The sequence below is a fragment of the Geotrypetes seraphini genome, chromosome 2, assembly GCF_902459505.1.
Source record: "Geotrypetes seraphini chromosome 2, aGeoSer1.1, whole genome shotgun sequence".
Lineage (NCBI taxonomy): Eukaryota > Metazoa > Chordata > Amphibia > Gymnophiona > Dermophiidae > Geotrypetes > Geotrypetes seraphini.
Genome location: NC_047085.1, coordinates 496,119,797 through 496,143,089, shown reverse-complemented (window position 1 = coordinate 496,143,089; position 23,293 = coordinate 496,119,797). Strand labels below are relative to the sequence as shown.

General features: G+C 51.7%; 1 protein-coding gene across 1 annotated transcript in view; it reads left to right on the top strand.

Moving 5' to 3' along the window:
* The window catches only part of LOC117354435 (zinc finger protein 436-like), a 124,239-nt gene that overhangs the window by 36,865 nt on the left and 64,081 nt on the right, over positions 1 to 23,293 (top strand). The window contains exon 3 of the mRNA XM_033931969.1: positions 14,916 to 15,026. Coding sequence (XP_033787860.1) covers positions 14,916 to 15,026 — 111 coding nt within the window. The remainder of the gene's footprint in view (positions 1 to 14,915; positions 15,027 to 23,293) is intronic.

Sequence of the window (23,293 nt, the reverse complement as noted above, 5' to 3'; positions counted from 1 at the left end):
CAAACTCCACGTCGCTATCCGCAGAAAACAACTCCTGCTTTTTCTAGACCTCCTGCTCGTCGGCCTCCTCCACAACAAAGGCAACAAAAATCTCAGACTCCTGCTGCCACCAAGCCTGCTCAGTCTTTTTGACAATCTCGACCTGAGCATTCAAATTTCTCTGTTTCCAAATTCTCCCCTCCCCATAGGAGGTCGCCTGTCCACTTTTTATCACCAATGGGAGCTCATTACTTCAGACCTCTGGGTACTTACCATCATACGAGAGGGATACTCTCTTCGACTCCTTCAGGCACCTCCAGATCGCCATCCAAGAGAGTGTCTTTCAAATCAGTCGCATTTTCCCCTTCTTCTTCAAGAAGCTCGAGCTCTTCTTCTCCTGCGAGCAGTGGAGGAAGTTCCTCTTCCACAAAGGAACTTGGGATTTTATTCCCGTTATTTTCTAGTTCCCAAAAAGACGGGGGATTTGCGACCGATTTTGGATCTCAGAGCTCTCAACAAATATCTAGTCAAAGAGAAATTTCGAATGCTCACTCTGCCAACTCTATATTCCTTGATGGATCAAGGGGATTGGATGTGCTCTCTCGATCTCAAAGAGGCCTATACTCGTATCCCTATTCATCCAGACTTTCGCAAGTATCTCAGATTCCAGGTAGGAAATCTTCATCTTCAGTACAGAGTTCTCCCCTTCGGACTGGCTTCTTCCCCCAGAGTTTTCACCAAATGCCTAGTGGTTGTAGCTGCAGCTCTTCGCAACCAGGGTCTTCAAGTATTTCCATACCTAGACGACTGGCTCATCAAGGCTCCCTCTTTTTCAGAGGTTATTGCAGCGACCCAACAGACTATTCTTTTTCTGCAAAGTTTGGGATTTCACATCAATTTTCCCAAATCTCAGCTGACTCCTTCTCAGTCCCTCCAGTTCATAGGAGCTACTCTGGACACTATCAATCTGAGAGCATATCTTCCACAACCACGTCAGGATGCACTCCTTCAACTGTCTCAACAATTCTGCCAACTTTCCTCTGTTCCAGCAAGGAAAATGATGGTTCTGCTTGGTCACATGGCTTCTACAGTTCATGTGGTTCCTTTTGCCAGACTTCACCTTCGCATTCCTCAATGGACACTGGCATCTCAATGGCAACAATCAGTGGATCCACCAACTCGACTAATTTCCATCACGCCTTCATTAAAGAAGTCTCTCCGCTGGTGGATGCTCTCTTTGAATCTTTCAAGAGGTTTACTGTTTTATCCTCTTCCTCATCAGAAGGTCCTCACAACCGACTCGTCAATGTATGCATGGGGAGCTCATGTGGACGGTCTTTGCACTCAAGGGCTCTGGACCCAAGCGGACCGGCGGTGTCCTATAAATCTGTTGGAACTCAGAGCGATATTCTATGCTCTCAAAGCTTTTCAGCATCTACTTCACGACATGGTGATTCTAGTACGTACCGACAACCAAGTAGCCATGTATTATGTCAACAAACAGGGAGGGACGGGATCTCACTCCCTCTGTCAAGAAGCTCTGAAATTGTGGCATTGGGCGATTCTTCACAACATCTTCCTCAGAGCGGTTTATATTCAGGGTCAACAAAATTGTTTGGCGGACAAATTGAGTCGTCTTCTACAACCTCACGAATGGACAATCAATTCTCCTACTCTTCGCCAAATTTTTGCTCGTTGGGGGACTCCACAGATAGATCTGTTTGCGTCACCTCTCAACTTCAAACTGCCTCAATTTTGCTCCCGCATCTATACTCCTCAGCGTCTCGAAGCGGATGCGTTTCTACTGGACTGGAGGAATCAATTCCTATATGCTTTTCCTCCGTTTCATCTGATTCTCAAGACTCTAGTCAAGTTGAAATCAGACCGGGCCACCATGATTCTGATAGCTCCTCGGTGGCCCAGGCAACCTTGGTTCTCCCTTCTACTTCAACTCAGCACCAGGGAGCCTCTACTTCTTCCAATATTTCCTTCTCTACTCACGCAGAATCAAGGATCTTTGCTTCATCCCAATCTACAGTCTCTACATTTGACAGCTTGGTACCTTTCTATATAACAGACTTTTCTCAATTTTCTCCGTCTGTTCAAGATATTTTACTTGCTTCCAGAAAACCATCAACTAGACAATGTTATGGTCAAAAGTGGACAAGATTCTCTGCTTGGTGTTCTACACGTAATTTACTTCCCAGATCTGCTTCCTTGACATCAATTCTGGACTATTTACTTCATTTATCACAATCTGGACTTCAGACTACATCTATCCGAGTCCACCTTAGTGCTATAAGCTGCTTTTCATCAGCTTTTGGATGGAAAATCCCTTTCTGCACATCCTATGATTTCTCGTTTTATGAAAGGACTTCTCAATCTCCATCCTCCTATTAAACCACCTCCTGTGGTTTGGGATCTCAATGTTGTTTTAGCTCAACTTATGAAATCTCCTTTTGAACCACTTGACAAAGCTCATCTCAAGTATCTCACTTGGAAAACTGTTTTCCTGATCGCCCTCACTTCTGCTCGACGTGTCAGTGAGTTACAAGCGCTAGTGGCTGATCCACCTTTCACAGTTTTTCACCATGACAAGGTTGTTCTACGTACTCATCCTAAATTCTTACCTAAAGTTGTTTCAGAATTTCATATCAATCAGTCTATTGTTCTACCTGTATTTTTTCCAAAGCCTCATTCTCATCCAGGAGAGGCGGCTCTTCATACATTGGACTGTAAACGTGCTTTGGCTTTCTACCTTCAACGCACTCAACTTCACAGAACATCTCCTCAACTTTTCATATCTTTTGATCCGAACAGGTTGGGACGTCCTATATCAAAACGCACAATATCCAACTGGATGGCTGCTTGCATTTCATTCTGCTATGCTCAGGCTGGTCTTTCCTTGCAAGGTCGAGTGACGGGCCACAAAGTTAGAGCTATGGCGGCGTCTGTAGCTTTCCTCCGATCAACTCCTATTGAGGAAATCTGCAAGGCTGCCACTTGGTCCTCGGTTCATACTTTCACCTCTCATTATTGTCTGGATACCTTATCCAGGAGGGATGGCCATTTTGGCCAATCTGTTTTGCAAAATCTTTTTTCGTAATTTGCCAACTTCCCTCCATCCCTTTATATTTAGCTTGGAGGTCACCCATGTGTGGGAATATGCTGCCTGCTTGTCCTGGGATAAAGCACAGTTACTTACTGTGACAGTTGTTATCCAGGGACAGCAGGCAGATATTCCCACAACCCTCCCACCTCCCCTGGTTGGCTTCTTGGCTAGGTATCTGAACTGAGGATCCTCTCAGGAGATGTGCCCCCTAGTTCGGGCGGGAAGGCACGCGCGCAGGCGCGGTGCAGTGCTCGAAAGTTCGAGATCTTCAAGCAAGTCTGCTTTCGAGGCTGTCCGCTGCGGGGCTCCGTCGGTGACGTCACCCATGTGTGGGAATATCTGCCTGCTGTCCCTGGATAACAACTGTTACGGTAAGTAACTGTGCTTTACGGTAGTTTGTTTTCAGCAGACTTTGGTCAGGGTATGCCGGGGCTTCTCTCCTTTCCGGTTCAGACAAGTTGTATGTGTTTCACCAGCTTTGGGACAAGCTTGGGCAGATTTATATGTATGTCTGTGTTCCTGCTGTACTCCCTTGAAGGAAAATGCTTGTTTAATTGGACTCTGGGGTTAGCACTCAAGGGGTTTACCAGAGAGACTCTGACTTGTGCCAGGTCACCCAGTCTTGGTTTGTCTCCGGACTGGGTCGACATACGGCAAATCTCGGCACGGTGAGATCAGCAATAAGATAATGCCCTGTATTTCACACAGGTATCTCATTGTCTCTCTTGGGGTCCCTGCAGATTGAGCCTTTGTCTGTTAGTAACTGTCCTTCTTATTTGGGCCTCTGTGCTGCGCTGCATGTGTTTAGTAGTGGCATAGGATATATATGCCTAAAGGTTTATATGGTTTATATATGCCTAACAGTTTCCAAGTTCGGGCTGTCTCTATGGGCATAATGACTCTTCGTCTCTTCCTGCGGTCAGGACTCTCTCTATTTCTGAGAGGGCCTGGACTTCAGATTTCCATGCTTATCATGCTGGTTTCTTTTGTCGCCATCTTCTCTATGCACATGCTAGACGGACCCTCCGACCAGACAGAAAGGGCTGTGCAGCTCCTTCTAACCAGGAGCCAGTTACCTGTTCTATCAAACGCGCGGAGGAGTGCACGCTATATGGCTGTTAGCCTCATCCCTGAAGCTCTCATTAGTGATGTGAGCTTTGTCTGATACCTGTTAGGATGCTGTTGTTTTCCACGGGGCAGTAGATGCAGCATCTTGCTTGAGTCTAGTACGTATTCACTTTAAAGGACATACGTATTTTGCTCACGTTGCATGGAGTTCATACTGTTTTCATGGTTCCAGTATACTCCTCTTTCCACGGAGCCGAGAAGTCCGTCTTTGACTCTCTGTGTGAACTTTGTTACTTAGTGCCTTCTCTGAACCGCGGTTTGTACTTCTTTTTCTCACAAATCGCTGTTCTTATTTTATTTCTTTCTGTAAAAAAATAAAATGAAATTTCTTCCGTTTGTTTTCCGGGACGGGCCACCCGGCCGCAGCCCAAGGGCTTCGATCTTGCGGCAGCTATTTTTTCTTCTGTTACGGGCTTCAAGAAGTGTGGCAAGTGTCAGCGCACGATATCTCTTATGGACCCACATCGTCGCTGCCTCAAGTGTCTTGGGCCGAATCATCATCCTAGTTCGATGGGACTGGGTGAAACATTAACCGCATGGGTTAGGGACTGGCTTAGAGGTAGATTTCAGATGGTAGTGGTAAACGGTACCCTCTCCGATACAACGGATAGCCTTATAGAAATCGCCACAAAGAGAAGGTAAGGGAAGAGAGAGAGGGAGATGCAAGGCTGGCCGGTGGGAGGGAGCTGCTGGACTGCACAAAGGGTGCTGGAGGTGGGGGGATGGAGAGGAGAAGACGCTGAAGCAGCCTGAAGGGAACTGGGGGAAGAAAGAGAGGGGAAAAGATGCTAGGAAATGGGGTAGAGAGCTTGGGAAGAAGACACTGGGAAATGGGGAAGAGAGAGTGGGGTGAAGACGCTGGGAAATGGGGACGAGAGAGTGAGGAGAAGACGCTGGGAAATGTGGAAGAGAGAGTGGGGAGAAGATGTTGGGGAAAAGGGGAAGAGAGAGTGGGGAAAAGATGTTGGGAAATAGGGAAGACGAGTGGGCAGAAGACGCTGGAAGGGAAATTGGGGAAGATGAGTGGGCAGAAGACAGATGCCAGACTATGGGGGGAGTAGAGGGAAGAAGATGAGTGCCAGACCAATTGGGGGGGGGTGAAGGGAGAGGCACAGTAACAGAGCAAATGGTAGACACTGAGAGAAGACAGACAGTGGATGGAAGGAATTGAATGAGAAGATGAGGAAAGCAGAAACCAGACAACAAAGGTAGGAAAAAAATTTCTATTTCTTTCTTTCTTTTTTTTTTTTGTGCTTTAGGTTAAAGTAGTATATTACTTGGGTTGATAATAATTTATAAACAAAGCCCAGCCAGAACTTTGATTTATAAGGAAGGAATAAGCTAAATATTGCAGTAAGGAGGCTTGTATGGATGCTGCAGGAGCAGAGACGGGTCGGTGATGGGGACTGCAGGGATGGGGCGGTGAAGGGGTTGATGGTCCGGGGACGGGGCAGTGACGGGGACAGAATTTTTCTCCATGTCATTCTCTAATCTAAACCCCCCCATTGCTTTAAACCAGGGGTGTCCAACCTGCGGTCTGAGGGACGCATGTGACCCCGTGAAGTATTTTGTGAGGCCCCGGTCGAGGATGATGCAATGTTTTCCTCTGCTGCCCCTGGGTGTTTACTGTGTTGCCGGCTTTCTCCTCTGTCTTGCCGCAGTGTTTGCACATTTGTGCGGCCCCAGAAACATTTTTTTCAGCCAATGCGGCCCAGGGAAGCCAAAAGGTTGGACACCCCTGCTTTAAACATTATGGTCAAAAGTTTTGGGGTTTTTGGGGTTTAAAAAAAAAAAAAATTTATTCTCTGGTAGACTGTGACACAATCACTGAAGGTCAGCAAACAACGAGGATGCTCTGTTCATTTTTTTGGCCCCTTTTGCTGCAAAATATGTTTTGAATTATGTAGCTTGTATGACCTTTTAGTAAGTTTGAAACAGATCTGATTGCAGCAGTCCAGGCCAGAAACAATTAATGCTTGCACCACTTGGTTCAGATGTGCCTTATACAAACCAGGTTTCAACTGGCAAATCGATCTCAATTTAGCAATTTTTTTTTTTTCTACAATTGAAACCAAATGAGATATCGCATAGAGAATGACACGGGGTTAAATTTTTCCCTGTTCTACGTTAATACCCTTCAAGTATTTGAATGTCTGAGAGACAGGGGAGCTATGATTCAGACGTTCAAATACTTGAAGGATATTAACATAGAACAAAATCTTTTACAGAGAAAGGAAAATGGTAAAACCAGAGGACATAATTTGAGGTTGAGGGGTGGTAGATTCAGGGGTAATGTTAGGAAAGTCTATTTTACGGAGAGGGTAGTGGGTGCCTGGAATGCTTCCCGAGAGAGGTGGTGGAGAGTAAAACTGACTGAGTTCAAAGAAGCGTGGGATGAACACAGAGGATTTAGAATCAGAAAATAATATTAAATATTGAACTAAGGCCAGTAATAATAATAATAACTTTATTCTTTAGCACTCTCCAGACCAGTAGAGGTTAACTTTACGATTGGGTATATATCTAATCATGACCAGCAGGTGGAGACTGAAAACAAAACTTTGGGACAGTATATCCTAGCCCCTCCTCTCTATTTCCCTCAGTCTTCTTTCAGTCTCCAGCAGGTGTTGAGTGATCTGTACCCATCTCCCTTGGTAGGGCTGTTGGAATTTGTTTAGAGGTTTATTGTCCCTGTTTTTAGCCGGACGGAGCTTGGACGGACTCTGTTTGGGGGTTCGTCCGACCTCGGGGGTGTCAAACCCGGCGGGTCACGAGCGGGGTCCCTCCCCCCACTTCCTCCACCTCCCCATATTTTTTTAGAGGAGCCTCAGCAGTAAGCCTTGCCCCCTAAATCAAGCAAGGCATATTGCTTCGAGAGCCTGTGGAGTCTGTTCTGTAAAAAAAAAAAAAAAAAAAAAAAAATCCTGAGGTAGTGCTGGTCTGGAGGGTTGTATCCCTTTAAGAAAACTGTATTTTACTGTATTTTTTCAACTAACCGGCACTTTTTTACAGCTAGGTCGCGTATGGAGCAATGAGCACTTCTAAAGGGAAAAAGTGCTCATTGTGCTCCAGACGCGAGGCACTCGCGGCCGGCCTGTGCAAGCGGTGTTCAGGCCGGTGCGGTGGAGGAGCTCCGTCGGCAGCGGCTGCAGGCGCCCAGAGCTCCCCGCCGATGGTGCCTCGCGAGTCGGCAGGGAACGGTGGAGAAGCCCGGTCTTCTCCGTCCGCCCACGGAGGGATTCCCCGAGCCGCCGACGGTCGGGTTTTAGAGGATTCCCTCTCAGCTGATATTTTGACAGCTGATGCCGGCTTGCCTGTTTTAGCGGCTGAGACTTTTCAGGTCTCTCAGCCGCTTCAGGCTGTGGAGGGAGCTGTTTTGGCGGGAAAGACGCCATCTTCTCTGTCTGGCCCCTCCATTTTGTCTTCCACCTCAGGTGACCTTCCCCCTGTTTTGTCTAAGCAGGGGCAGGTTTCTGCTGGGTCCCCTGCTGTGGCAGGGAGTCCCTTGGGACCCTCGGGGGGTTTTTCCCCTGATTTTTTCTTTTCATTATGCAAAGCCTATTTTCAGGCGGCTGGGGGTCCCGGTTGCGCCCAGGGGGTCTCGGGGGGTGGGGTTTCCTCCGCGCTCCCTGCGGCTTTGCCTCTCTCGTCTGACGTGACGTCCCCTCCGCCGCCTCTCTTGTCCAAGCGGCCGCGGGTGTCGTGGGACGAGGATTTGTGGTCGGAGGAACGTGTCGGTATGGAGGAGGACCTGGACCCTTCTGAGGAATTCCAGGACCCTCTGGAGGGGACGGAAGCTGGCGGCGGGTTGTCGGGTTTCCCGTTCTCCAGTGACGAGGCGTCCGTGGTGCGCCTTTTTCAGAGAGATGAGCTGCCTGACCTTATTCAACAGGTTTCTTCGGCTTTGCGTTTTGAGGACGCGCCGCCGGAGACTCCGCGTGTGGGGGACCCTCTGTTACGAGGGATCCGTTCCGTTTCCCGCTCTTTTCCTATGCATCAGGATATTCGGGATATTATTCTTGAGCAGTGGAAAACGCCGGAGACGCCGTTTCGGCTGGCGCGCAGCATGGCTCGCCTGTATCCCATTCCTGAAGGGGATCGGGCTACGTTAGCTTCGCCAGTCGTGGATGCGGTGGTCTCGGCTATTTCCAAGCGGCATACCGTGCCTGTTGAGGGCGGTTCTGCCTTGCGGGACTCTGAGGAGCGCAAATTGGAGACCATCCTTAAGCAAAATTTTCAAGTCTCTGCCTTTGGGGTCCAGGCGGCTATTTGTGGGGGACTGGTCGCTCGCGCCGTGTTTCGGTGGGCGGAGCGGGTCTTGGATCGAGAGTCTGACGACTGGTCTCTGGTGGATCAGGAGGTAGCAAAGATTGAGATGGCTGCCTCATTCCTCTCGGATGCTCTGTATGACTTGGTGCGGATCTCGGCTAAGTCCATGGCTTTTGGCGTGGCCGCAAGGCGTGTGTTGTGGCTGCGCGCTTGGGCGGCGGATGCTGCGTCCAAAGCTAAGCTTACTAAATTTCCCTTTCGGGGGTCGTTTTTATTTGGAGAGGACTTGGATAAGTTAATTCAGACTCTGTCGGACTCGAAAGTTCCCCGTTTGCCGGAGGACCGTGCCCGCCCGGCGTCTCGGGGGGGTGCGGCCCGGGGGCGTTTGCGGGAATTTCGCAAGTATCGCCCTGGGCGTGGGGCTGCTTCTTTCCAGTCTCCGGGGTTTTCCCGGGGTCGGTTCTTCCAGCGCATGCAGCCCTTTCGGGGGGCCCGTCGGGGGGCAGGGAACCCCTCCGCCGGTTCCCCCGCTTCCCGTCCTGCACAATGACGCCTTGCCGGCGCCCCCCTTGGTTCCGGTGGGGGCCCGGCTGCGCGACTTTTTTCCCACATGGGCCGAGATCACGTCCGATCAGTGGGTCCTGGAGGTGGTGCGGGACGGTTATGCCCTGGAGTTCGCCCGCTCTCTGCCGGATTTTTTCCTCGCTTCTCCGTGTCAGACTCCGGGGAAGAAGCAGGCTTTTCGCCAGACCCTTCAGCGCTTGCTAGATCTCAGGGCAGTAGTTCCGGTGCCCCCCCCGGAGTGGGGCACGGGCAGGTACTCCATTTACTTTGTGGTGCCCAAGAAGGAGGGGACTTTTCGGCCCATCCTCGATTTGAAAGGGGTCAACAGGGCTCTCAAGGTTCCCTCTTTCCGTATGGAAACGCTGCGGTCGGTCATTCTGGCGGTTCAGCCGGGGGAGTTTCTCACTTCTCTCGATCTGACGGAGGCCTACTTGCATGTTCCTATTCGGACCTCTCATCAGCGTTTCCTGCGCTTTGCGATCTTGGGTCGGCACTATCAGTTCTGTGCGCTTCCCTTTGGGCTGGCCACGGCTCCCCGGACGTTCACCAAGGTGATGGTGGTCGTCGCGGCAGCCTTGCGGTCGGAGGGCATTCTGGTACACCCCTACCTGGACGACTGGTTAATTCGGGCCAAGTCGTTGCAGGAAAGCTACCGGGTTACGGCTCGGGTGGTGGAGTTTCTCCGGTCGCTGGGCTGGGTGGTCAACCTTTCCAAGAGTCGGTTGGTTCCGGCTCAGCGTCTGGAGTACCTCGGGGTGCTGTTCGACACCTCCTTGGGGAAGGTCTTCCTCCCAGAGGCCCGGGTGAGCAAATTGCAGTCTCAGATTCGCCTGCTTTTGGCGTCCCGGTGTCCTCGGGCGCGAGATTTCCTCCAGGTCCTGGGGTCGATGGCGGCGTCCCTGGACGTGGTGAGGTGGGCGCGGGCCCACATGCGTCCTCTTCAGTATGCTCTGCTCCGGAGGTGGTCTCCCCAGAGGCACGGGATGGATGTTCCGGTTCCCCTGCGAGGCTTGGCGCGCTGCAGTCTGCGTTGGTGGCTCCGGACCCCTCACCTAGTTCAGGGGGTGGGTCTGGATCTTCCGCAGTGGACGGTGCTCCTTACGGATGCGAGTCTCCTGGGTTGGGGGGCCCAGTGTCTGGGTCACTCTGCTCAGGGAACCTGGTCCACGGAGGAGGCCTCCTGGTCGATCAACGTGTTGGAGACCAGGGCGGTCCGGCTGGCGCTGTTGGCTTTCCACTCCCTTTTGTTGGGCAAGTCGGTCAGAGTCCTGTCGGACAATGCCACGGCGGTGGCTTATGTCAATCGTCAGGGGGGCACCAAGAGCACTCTGGTGGCGCAGGAGGCGGCTCGGCTCATGGTTTGGGCGGAGTCGCATCTTCTGGACCTCTCGGCCTCTCACATTGCCGGGGTAGAAAACGTTCAGGCGGACTTCCTCAGTCGTCACTTCTTGGATCCGGGAGAGTGGTGTCTCGGCGCCGAGGCGTTTCAGTTGCTAGTGCGTGCTTGGGGGCAGCCCCTGATGGATCTGATGGCTACAAGTGGCAACGCCAAAGTACCCCCGCTTCTTCAGTCGTCGCAGGGACGGTCTGGCCGAGGGTCTGGATGCTCTGGTCCAACCGTGGCCAACGGAGGGGCTGTTGTATGTGTTCCCTCCTTGGCCATTAGTAGGCAGAGTACTGCTTCGCATTGTTCGCCATCCGGGGCTGGTGGTCTTGGTGGCTCCGGATTGGCCTCGTCGTCCGTGGTATGCGGATCTGGTGAGGCATCTGGTGGCGGATCCTCTTCCTCTGCCTCTCGAGTGCGATCTTCTGACGCAGGGTCCCATTCCCATGTTCGACCCGTCTCCCTTTTGTCTTACGGCTTGGCTCTTGAAAGGGGCCGCCTGAGTAAGAAGGGATATTCCGACAAGGTGATCTCTACACTTTTGGGGTCCCGGAGGCTTTCTACCTCTCGGGCTTATGTACGGGTTTGGCGTCTTTTTGAGGAATGGTGCCGAGCGCGGGGAGTGGTCTCCTTTCGCGCTTCTCTGCCTAACATTCTAGAGTTTTTGCAGGATGGCCTGGATAGGGGCCTGGCCTGGTCTTCTCTTCGGGTTCATCTGGCGGCCCTGTCGGCTTTTCGGGGGCTGGTGACAGGTCAGCGTTTGTCAGCCATTCCTGATGTGATTCGCTTTCTTAGGGCGGCCAAGTTGCTCAGGCCTCCCATAAGGCCCTCGATTCCCTCTTGGGATCTCAATCTGGTTCTCTCTGTTCTAGTGCGCCCTCCTTTCGAGCCGTTGGATGGCTGTTCGTTGAAGGACCTTACGCTGAAGTCGGTCTTTTTGGTGGCCATTACTTCCGCTAGACGGGTGTCGGAGCTACAGGCTTTCTCTTGTAGGGCTCCCTTCCTGGAGTTTTCAAAGGAGCGGGTTGTTTTGCGGCCTGTTCCTTCCTTTCTGCCGAAGGTAGTTTCTCCTTTTCATGTCAATCAATCGGTGGTCCTCCCGGTCTTGGGTAGTCGGGAGGGTTCTTCTGAGCAACGACAGCTGCGCAAGTTGGATGTCGGTCGGGTCCTCCATGCTTATGTGCAGCGGACCCGGGATTTTCGGAGCTCCGATCATCTCTTTGTGCTTCTGGCGGGTCCTCGTCGGGGGGCTGGCGCTTCTAAGGCTACTATTGCGCGCTGGATCAAGGAGACGATCGCTTCCGCTTATCTTCTGAGTCAGAAGCCGGTTCCGGAGTTTCTCAAGGCTCATTCCACTAGGGGTCAGGCGGCTTCTTGGGCTGAGTCGTCGCTCGTGCCTCCGGTGGATATTTGTAAGGCTGCGGTTTGGTCCTCCTTGCATTCATTTGTTCGGCATTATCGGGTAGATGTTCAGGCGCGTCGGGACGCGGTGTTCGGTGAGCGTGTTCTGGTATCGGCCCTTCGGGGGTCCCGCCCGTGAGAGGGACTGCTTTGGTACGTCCCAATCGTAAAGTTAACCTCTACTGGTCTGGAGAGTGCTAAAGAAGGAGAAATTAGGTTCTTACCTGCTAATTTACTTTCTTTTAGCTTCTCCAGACCAGTAGAGGTCCCCACCCTGTCTGTTGTTGTTGTTGTTGGGGCTGTTGCGCGGGCAGTTTTTGGTTTTTGCTGCGGGTTCTAGTATTTTTCTAGGGCCGGGGAGAATTGAAGAACAGCGGCTGTGGCTCGGCTGGCTTAGCTGGCGAGCTGTGGGGACCTTCTTCCTTCGGGAATTTCTCCTCTGCATTTTCCAACAGCATTTTTTTGGGTATGTTATTTGTTACTCCTTTCGGAGTATTGTTTTTTCTCTCTGTTGTTTCCAGTTCTTGGTTCTGCTTGGCTATTCGGCAGACTGAGGGAAATAGAGAGGAGGGGCTAGGATATACTGTCCCAAAGTTTTGTTTTCAGTCTCCACCTGCTGGTCATGATTAGATATATACCCAATCGTAAAGTTAACCTCTACTGGTCTGGAGAAGCTAAAAGAAAGTAAATTAGCAGGTAAGAACCTAATTTCTCCTTATTCTATACCGCCACAATCTTGCAACTTCTAGTACTGGGCAGACTTGCACGGTCTGTGTCTGTATATGGCCATTTGGTGGAGGATGGGCTGGGGAGGGCTTTAATGGCTGGGAGGGTGTAGATGGGCTGGAGTAAGTCTTAACAGAGATTTGGGCAATTGGAACTAGAGAGTTGTGCGGGGACAGAAAACCCACCCGTCCCCGTGAGGACTCCCACCCGTCCCCGTGAGGAATCCCTCCGTCCCCGCGAGGAATCCCCTCCATCCCCGCCCGTCCCCGCGAGGAATCCCCTACGTCCCCGCCCATCCCTATAAACTACAGAAATAGTTATTTCATTTAATTATGCTACTGAATTAAAGGCTCTGGTAGAAACCCATTTAAAAATAAGCAAAAAGACTTTATTAATTTGCAAATATTAATTGGGAAGAATACATACTTTGTAAACGGGTTTCTACCAGAGCCTCTAATGTTTATAAATTTTTATCAACACAACTAATATACTACTTTATCCTTAAGCAAAAAAATAAAAAAAAAAAAGAATTTTTTTCCTACCTTTATTGCCTGGTTTCTGCTTTCTTCATGTTCTTATTCAATTCCTTCCATCCACTGCCTCTCTTCTCTCTGTGTCTTCCATTTGCTCTGTTACTGTGCCTCTCCCTTTCTCCCCCCTCCCAAATTGGTCTAGCACCCATCTTTTTCCCTCCGCTCCCCCCATAGTCTGGCACCTCTGCCTTCTTCCCTGCCAGCGTCTTCTTCCCATTCCCTCTTCCCCATTTCCTTTCAGTGTCCTTCTCCCCCACCATCTTCCCCATGTCTTGTCAGGCAGCGTCCTTCTCCCCCCTTTGCCTTCCCCATGTCCTTTCAGCAGCCTTCTCCCCCCTCTGTCTTCCCCATGTCCTTTCAGCGGCCTTCTCCACCCCTGTTTACCCCATGTCCTTTCAGTGGCATTCTCCACCCCTTTGTCTTCCCCAGTGCTTTCAGGGTCCTTCCCCCCCCCCCTCCTCCCGTTTACCCCATGTCCTTTCAGCGTTCTTTTCCACCCCTTTGTCTTCCCCAGTGCTTTCAGCGGCCTTCTCCCCCCTTAAGCGTCTTTTCTTCTCCACTCCACCTTTCCTCCCTCCCTGCCTCCACCTTTGTGGCGCTTTTGCACCGGACCGACAACAGAACAGGCCCGGTTGGACAAATCTCCCTGTCCTGTAGCTGCGAATCTAAATTACCTTCTTACAGCAGCTGGAGTAGTGAAGCTGCTGTAAGAGGTAATTTAGATTCGCGGCTACAGGGCAGGGAGATTTGTCGGCCGGGCCTGTTGGTCGATCGGGGGATCTGACCGGCTGTGCACATTCTCCGGGGCGGACCACCCCCTCCCCCCTCTTTCGTACGCCATTGCCTTCTCCCTACCTGCCCTGCCGCACACAGCCGACCGGAAGTCTTCCTGATGTCAGCGCTGACGTCGGAGGAAGGGAGGGCTTTGCTTAAGCCCTCCCTCCGACGTCAGCGCTGACATCGGGAAAATTTCCGTTCGGCTGTGTGCTGCGACAGGGCAGGTAAGGAGAAGGAGACTACCCTCGCGGCTCGAGTGCACTGCGATCCAACCCCGCAGGATCCCCGCGACCCTAGGGGGCGTCCCCACGGGATCCCCGCGACCCTAGGGGGCGTCCCCACGGGATCCCCGTGACCCAAAGGGGGAACCCGCAGGATTCCCGTCATCCCCGTTCCCGTGCAGCTCTCTAGTTGGAACCCAAGCATAGTACAGGGTAAAGCTTTGGATTCTTGTCCAGAAATAGCTAAGAAGAAAAAATAAAAAAATTTAAATTGAATCAGGTTGGGCAGACTGGATGGACCATTTGGGTCTTTATCTGCCATCATCTACTAGGTTACTATGTTCCGCAGGAACTCATTTTCCCATCCCATCCCCGTGAGTTCTTTTCCTGTCTCTTCCCCATTCCTTATCTGTGCAAGCCCCAAACACCTCAAAATCATAAATGTTTGAGGCTTGTGCGGTTAAAGCAGAGCTTACAGGAATGGGGCAGGGACGGGGAAATTGTCTAATTTTTGCTCACTCGATACCCAGGCTGCAAACTTTCCTTCAATTTGATCTGTGCATCTTGAAACAGTAGTTTCTGAACACTGCAGTTGCCCACCCAAAGGATTTGAGTCTTCTGGAACCAGGATGTTGCCAGCATTGACTGAGATTGGGCAGATTTAATGTTCCCATCTTTTTCTACAGCTTTATCTAGTCTTGTCAGCAATGAAAGAACCTATCACTTTCTCATCTTTCATCTTTTAGAATAAAATGAGAGCATGGAGATAATGATCTGCTTTATCTACCTTTTTTTTTTTTTTTTTCATTTTAAATATACAGGTTACGATATTCCAAAACCTAAAGTCCTGCTGTTAGTGGAAGAAGGACGAGATCCTTGTATTGATGATCATATTGATTCAGCAAGAGAAAACATTGACGGTATGGTCATAGGTAAGTGTGTGACCTGATTAAGAAAACATTGGTTATGGTTAAGCTGAATATTAACTTAAGGGTTATTTTATAAAAGCTTAGCATGCTGTAATAGACATTAGTGTGTGCTAAATGTCATATGGCCCATACACTTCCCCCTCCCCATTCGCGGTTTCGGCACTTGTGATTTCACATAATTGCTATTTTTTGGGGGAGGAGCGGGAACCCCCTGCCCCATAATTTTGCCTTCCCCCCGGCATCCCAGCTTTACCTGGTGGTCTAGCGAGCTTTCGGGGCAGGAGCAATCTTCCTACACTCCTGCCCCGTGCAGATCGCCAATAGGAAATGGCTGCCATGAGCTCCCGTCATAGTCTCGAGACTGCGTTTATTTTAAGGTCTCAGCATATGCCATCTTTGCCCACAGAATGCTCTGGATCAAGCAATGAGTGGGAGATTCAGCCTCTAAGGCAATGTTGAACAGACTCCCCTTTAAAGTGCAATTGCCCTTTGGCAAGGGTCTCAATGATCTGATGGCCAATGTGCCAGATCATAAGACAAAGTCCTTACCGGACAGCAAACTGCTGGCCCCACAAGAATCCAGTTGGAAATTTTCATGGTTCAAAGTGTTTTTGTTAGTTCAAAGTGTTTTGTTAGTACTCAGGAGCATTGGCTTCCCAGAGAACTTTCCAAGGCCTGAGACAGAAGTTCAGGAGCACCAGGTGTTCGGATCCCGCTCCACTGCCCCCCAAAAAAGTAGAAATGATGCTAGGCCTATAGACACCCCTCCCCCCTCTCGTAGGGGAGAAGCTTGCAAAGTTTTCACATGTGTGGACGCAGATCTTTTTAGACTGCTGGGTGCTAGATGTCCTTTGGGAGGGGGGGTACAAGCTAGAATTCTTTTGACCCCCTTCCGGACCTCTTTGTAAATTCTCCAGCAGGAAAACCAGAGAAAGCAGCCAGAGTTTTGGCAATGATTCAGAGGTCTAGGAACCATAGAGGTTGTACTGGAAGGCGAATGGGGCTTGGGCAGTTACTCGGTATACTTTGTCATACGCAAAAGAGACTCAAGACAACTGGAAACTGATACTGGATCTGAAGTCAGTCAATGCAGCCCTTAAGATCTTACGCTTGGAAACAGTCCAGTCCGTATTGAATCAGTGGCACTGGGGGGGATTCCTTGCCAACTAGGTCTGATGGAGGCTTATCTGCATCTTCCCAGCTCACAGAAGGTTCTTGAGGTTCCATGTACTAGAGTGTCATCTCCTGTTTTCTGCTCTTCCATTTGTAATAGCTACAGTATCAAGCACCTTCTCCAAGAATAATGGTCATGGTAGCATCGTACCTCTCCAAGACAGGAATGCAGGTGTACCCTTACCTGGATGATTAGCCAATTAGGGCACTGTCCAAGACTGAGGGAAAAGCAGCAGTGGTCCAGCTTCTGCAGAGCATAGGCTGGGTGATACAATTCAGAAAGGAAAAATTGTTCTTATCTGTTAATTTTCTTTCTTTTAGACACAGCAGATGAATCCAGAATCCCACCCTTTTTGGATATTGACTGTCAGTTTATCTTTTGCAATTTTCAGAAGTTTTGTTATTGTTGGTAGTTGTATTATCCCAGGACAAGCAGGCATGATATTCTCACATGTGGGTGACGTCATCTACGGAGCCCCGATGCGGACAGCATTTCAAGCAAACTTGATTGAAGATTCAAGCTTGCTGGCTGCACCACGCATGTGTGCCTCCTGCTCCACTAGAGGGCGCATCCCCTCCTCGTGGTCTCCAGTTCGATTTTTTCCGCTGTGCTAAGAAGACACGTTTTTCTTAGCGCTGCCCTAGTGCCTTCTTTGCACCGCGATTTACTATTCTCTTTTTTTTTTTTCTTCATAAAAGTCTCTGTGCATAACAAAAATTTTTCTTCCTGCTCATCGCGCTTTTCGCGCCTTTTTCTCGCGATCCGGGGGCTCCCGGATAGCCGAAACCGCGAGGCCTGATTGGCCACGGCCGCCTGGATGTCCCGGCCCATTACGGGCTTTAAAAAGTGCACCGGGTGCGAGCGTCTTCTATCTCTCACAGACCCGCATTGCTGGTGCATCCTTTGTCTGGGGGCCGACCATCCAACGGAAACTTACCCCCGGTGTGCAACTTTTCAACAGCGGGCGCTCCGCCGCCTACGGGCCCGCATGGCAGAGCTATTCGCTACCAATCAACCCTCGGCCTCGAGATCGGCCCCGGCCTCAATCTCGGCCTCGAGTACATCGGCTCCGCCTTGGGACTCGACTTTGAAGACCTCGAGCTCTCATAAGTCCTCTGCCCCGGGTAAGTCCCCTCTTCCTTCCTCAGGTTCCACATAGTCAAAGAAGCCAACCTCGGGGACAATGGCCGCACAGAGTGGAAACTCCTTACCCACGGCCCCGGTAAAAACCCCGAAGACCTCGGGACGTGCCTCCACCCCTCGGGAATGCTCCGAAGCGAGATCGCCCCCGGTGGAGAGCACAGCGGCCTTGGACATGCCATCGATGCTGTCCGTGCCCGTATTCCAGGACCTGCTCCGAGCGATGATCACAACGGAGCTATCCGCTGCCATGGCTCACCTTCAACCGGCCTCGACCTCGCATGCGCCGGACCAGCCTGAGCAACGCGCCGAGACCCCTCGAGGAAAACAGCGCCGTTCTCGTTGCCTCTCCTCTTCATCGGATTCCTCCCCGAGGCATTCGAGGCATTCAAAACGAAAATCGAGACCCCTCTCTAAGAAAGCCCGGAGTTCCCCTCCGGTACGAGGGCGCACCCCCTCGACTCGATCGGGGGAGTCGCTAAGGGTCACCGAGCTGTCTCTTACCAACCCACAGCCCCTATTGACTCCCCCTCGGTCCGGAGCTCCGGCCCGAGGCCCTAGGCTTTCGCTGAGGTAGTCCGGGGAGGGATCCCCTACCAGGCACCGGTCGGTCCCCAGAACCCCGGCGTCGTCCCCGAGGGGCTCCTCGAGGCGACGCAGGTCCTCGACCCCCGGAGCGCTTTCACAGCGCGTCTCCGGTATCGGACCGAGGATCCGAGCGAGAGCCCCGCTATTCAAGGGAGGCTTCTCCTTCATTCTCAGCCAAACGGCGGTCTCGGTCACCGTCCGCGCAAGGGGCCACGGGACCCCATCGACTATCCTTCACGAGGTTCGTCCAGGACATGGGTCATGCCCTTGACTTGGACCTACAATCTGACTCAAGGTACTCCAAGGAATACCTGGCGGAGCTGGAAATGCCTTCCCCGCCCCGAGAGTCCCTCCGGCTACCACTGAACCAGGTACTCGGGCAGACCCTTATCAGGAACCTCGAGACTCCTTACATGGTGACGGCGGTCCCATCCAAAATGGAGTCTAAGTACCGGACGGTACCTCACCCAGGGTTTGAGCAACCACAGCTGTCCCACCAATCCCTGCTGGTGGAATCATCTCTAAAAAAAGCTCACCCCTCGAGGGTGTCCGCGGCGGTCCCCCCTGGACGCGAAGGCCAGACACTGGACAAATTCGGACACCGGTTGTACCAGAACTCTATGACTGCCAGAGTCCTGAACTACACCTTCACTTTTTCCTCCTACCTGAAGCACCTCATTGGGCGGCTCGCCTCCTTCTCGGAGAGCTTACCCACCCCTCACCAGACAGAGTTCAGCCTCCTCCTCGAGGATTTTTCCAACCTCAGGCTACACTTGTTCCACGCCGCTTACGACGGCTTCGAACTATCTTCCAGGGTCGCAGCCTTCGCGGTAGCCTTTCTCACTTGGAAAGTGATCTTCCTACTCACCCTCACTTCTGCTCGGAGGGTTAGTGAGCTGCAGGCCTTGGTGGCGGACTCACCCTTCACAGTATTCCACCATGACAAGGTGGTCCTCCGCACTCACCCTAAGTTTTTGCCTAAGGTGGTGTCTGATTTTCATCTCAGCCAGTCCATTGTCCTACCTGTGTTCTTCCCCAAGCCCCACTCTCATCCCGGAGAGGTGGCGCTTCACACTCTCTACTGCAAGCGGGCGTTGGCCTTCTACCTCCAACGCATCCAGTCTCATCGGACGGCCCCCCAGTTGTTTTTGTCCTTCAACCCTAACAGGTTGGGGCACCCAGTTTCCAAGCGCACCCTGTCCAACTGGTTAGCTGCTTGTATTTCCTTCTGCTACGCTCAGGCTGGTCTCGCGCTGCACGGTCGAGTTACAGGACATAAGGTCCGAGCGATGGCAGCTTCGATAGCTTTCCTCAGATTCACGCCTATCGAGGATATCTGCAAAGCTGCCACGTGGTCTTCGGTTCATACTTTCACCTCACACTACTGCCTGGATACACTGTCCAGGAGCGATGGCCGGTTTGGCCAATCGATCTTACGTAACCTATTTTCTTAAATTGCCAACCTCCCTCCATCCCTTATCAGTTAGCTTGGAGGTCACCCACATGTGAGAATATCATGCCTGCTTGTCCTGGGATAAAGCACAATTACTTACCGTAACAGGTGTTATCCAGGGACAGCATATATTCTCACAACCCGCCCACCTCCCCGGGGTTGGCTTCTTTGCTAGATATGTGAACTGGAGACCACGAGGAGGGGATGCGCCCTCTAGTGGAGCAGTAGGCACACATGCGTGGTGCAGCCAGCAAGCTTGAATCTTCAATCAAGTTTGCTTGAAATGCTGTCTGCATCGGGGCTCCGTAGATGACGTCACCCACATGTGAGGATATATGCCTGCTGTCCCTGGATAACACCTGTTACGGTAAGTAACTGTGCTTTCTGTATTACATTTGGAATTTGTTGTTGGAAAGAAGTTTTTTACATGCTCAGTGTATTACTGGTTCTGGATGCTTGTGCAAGTAGCAATACTGAAGATACAGGAGGAATGCCAGCCAATAGGACCATCTGTTAATCAGTTTCTCTATTGCCACCTTCTGGTAGATGTGTGCTATCCCACTAGTCTCTGGACTTATCTGCGTCTAAAGTAGAGAGTTGCGCGGGGACAGAAATCCCACCCGTCCCCGCCAAAGTCCCACCCGTCCCCACCCGTCCCCGCGAGGAATCCCTCCGTCCCCACCCGTCCCCGCGAGGAATCCCCTCCGTCCCCGCGAGGAATCCCCTACGTCCCCGCCTGTCCCTATAAACTACAGAAATAGTTATTTCATTTAATTATGCTACTGAATTAAAGGCTCTGGTAGAAACCCATTTAAAAATAAGCAAAAAGACTTTATTAATTTGGAAATATTAATTGGGAAGAATACATACTTTGTAAACGGGTTTCTACCAGAGCCTCTAATGTTTATAAATTTTTATCAACACAACTAATATACTACTTTATCCTTAAGCAAAAAAAAATAATAATAATAATTTTTTTCCTACCTTTATTGCCTGGTTTCTGCTTTCTTCATGTTCTCATTCAATTCCTTCCATCCACTGCCTCTCTTCTCTCTGTGTCTTCCATTTGCTCTCTTACTGTGCCTCTCCCTTTCTCCCCCCTCCCAAATTGGTCTGGCACCCATCTTTTTCCCTCCGCTCCCCCCATAGTCTGGCACCTCTGTCTTCTTCCCTGCCAGCGTCTTCTTCCTATTCCCTCTTCCCCATTTCCTTTCAGTGTCCTTCTCCCCCACCATCTTTCCCATGTCCTGTCAGGCAGCATCCTTCTCCCCTCTCTGCCTTCCCCATGTCCTTTCAGCGGCCTTCTCCCCCCTCTGTCTTCCCCATGTCCTTTCAGTGGCATTCTCCACCCCTTTGTCTTCCCCAGTACTTTCAGCGGCCTTCTCCCCCCTTAAGCGTCTTTTCTTCTCCACTCCACCTTTCCTCCCTCCCTGCCTCCACCTTTGTGGCGCTTTTGCACCCGACCGACAACAGAACAGGCCCGGTCGGACAAATCTCCCTGTCCTGTAGCCGCGAATCTAAATTACCTTCTTACAGCAGCTGGAGTAGTGAAGCTGCTGTAAGAGGTAATTTAGATTCGCGGCTACAGGGCAAGGAGATTTGTCGGCCGGGCCTGTTGTCGGTCGATCGGGGGATCTGACCGGCTGTGCACATTCTCCGGGGCGATCCGCCCCCTCCCCCCTCTTTCGTACGCCATTGCCTTTTTCCTACCTGCCCTGCCGCACACAGCCGACCGGAAGTCTTCCTGATGTCAGCGCTGACGTCGGAGGAAGGGAGGGCTTTGCTTAAGCCCTCCCTCCGACGTCAGCACTGACATCGGGAAGATTTCCGTTCGGATGTGTGCTGCGACAGGGCAGGTAAGGAGAAGGAGACTACCCTCGCGGCTCGACCAACCCCGCTGCGATCCAACCCCGCAGGAACCCCGCGACCCTCGGAGGCGTCCCCACGGGATCCCCGCGACCCTAGGGGGCGTCCCCACGGGATCCCCGTGACCCAAAGGGGGAACCCGCGGGTCCCGCGGGATTCCCGTCATCCCCGTTCCCGTGCAGCTCTCTAGTCTAAAGGAAAGAAAATTAACAGGTAAGAACATAATTTTTCCTTTGCTTTCTTAGCTGCTTTCGCACATTGAACTGAGGGTTTACCATATCCTCAATGATAAACACCTAGATCCTGTTCCTGGGCAGTGACTCCTAACATGGAACCCTGCATTACAGAAACATGATGGCAGATAAAGGCCAAATGGCCCATCTAGTCTGCCCATCTGCAGTAACCATTATCTCTTTCTCTCTCTGAGAGATCCCACGTGCCTATCCCAGGCCCTTTTGAATTCAGACACAGTCTTTCCATGCATCTTCCACCCTTTCTGTAAAAAAGTATTTCCTTAGATTACTCCGGAGCCTATCACCTCTTAATTTCATCCTATGCCCTCTCATTGCAGTTTTCTTTCAAATTAAAGAGACTCAACTCATGCGCATTTACATTACGTAGGTATTTAAACATCTCTATCATATCTCCCTCTCCTGCCTTTCCTCCAAAGTATACAGATGTTTAAGTCTGTCCCCATAAGCCTTATTATGAAGACCATATACCATTTTAGTAGCCTTCCCCTGGACTGACTCCATCCTTTTTATATCTTTTTGAAGGTGCGGCCTCCAGAATTGTACACAATATTCTAAATGAGGTCTCGCCAAAGTCTTATACAGGAGCATCAATACCTCCTTTTATCCCAGGACAAGCAGGCATGATATTCTCACATGTGGGTGACGTCATCTACGGAGCCCCAGCGCGGACAGCTTTTCAAGCAAACTTGCTAGAAGTTTCAAGTTTGCACACTGCACCACGCATGTGCTAGCCTTCTTGCCCACTAGAGGGCGCATCCCCACCTCGTGGTCCTCAGTTCATTTTCATCCGCGGAGCCAGAAGCCCTGTGGAGAATTTGTGCTAATTGTGCCTTCTGTCGCCGCGGCTGTGTAGGGATTTTCGCACGGTCGCTGCGTTTTTTTGTCTTCTTCTTTCTTTATTTTCTTCTTTTTCAAAAAAAAAAAAAAAAAAAATCTTTTTCGTTCCGTTGCTACCGGGGGCTCCCGGTAGCCGTGGCCGAGGAACCTCGCTTGTTCCCGGCTCTCTTTTGGGCCCATGTCCCGGCCCGTAACGGGCTTTAAAAAGTGCGGGCGCTGTGAACGGCTTCTTTCAATTACTGACCCGCACGGGTGCTGTTTGCGGTGTTTGGGGCCCCATCACCCGACAGCGTCCTGCGAGAAGTGTGCCACTTTCCAGAAGCGGGCACTTAAACGCCGCAAAGCCCGCATGGCGGAACTTTTTTCTGTCGAGTCCCCTCCGGGGAAGGCCTCGAGTTCGGCCTCGGCTTCGGCCCCGGCCTTGACCTCGGCCTCGACGTCGGCATCGACCTCAGCTTCGGCACCCTCGGCTTCGCCTCGGGCCTCGATGCCTTCGAAACAGCCCAAGGCCTCGGGTAAGTCTCCGCTTCCCTCCTCAGCTCCAGGATCGTCCAAAAAGCCATCCTCGGGCTCGTCGGCGGGTGGGTCCGCCTCTGTTAAACCCAAGTTGCCCGCGTCCGCTGCCCCGAGGGAATACTCGAGACCGAGGTCGCCCTCTGAGGAGCAGCGGCAGGTCTTGCCACAGGGAATGTCAATCCCTGTGTTCCAAGAATTGCTCCGGGCGTTGATCGCCTCGGAGCTCACCGGGGCCATTGACCAGCTGCAGCAGGCTTCGGCCTCGGCGACTTCGGCCCCGGTGGCTTCGGCCTCGGTGGCCCCGCAGTTGGTGACCTCGGCCTCGGGTACCGGGGCTTCGGCTCCCGAGGCGCCCACGGCCTCGACCTCGGCGGTACCCTCGGACCCGGCTTCGCGGGATCCGCCGGAGCGTAGCGTGCGCCCGAAGGACAAGGTGCGCCGA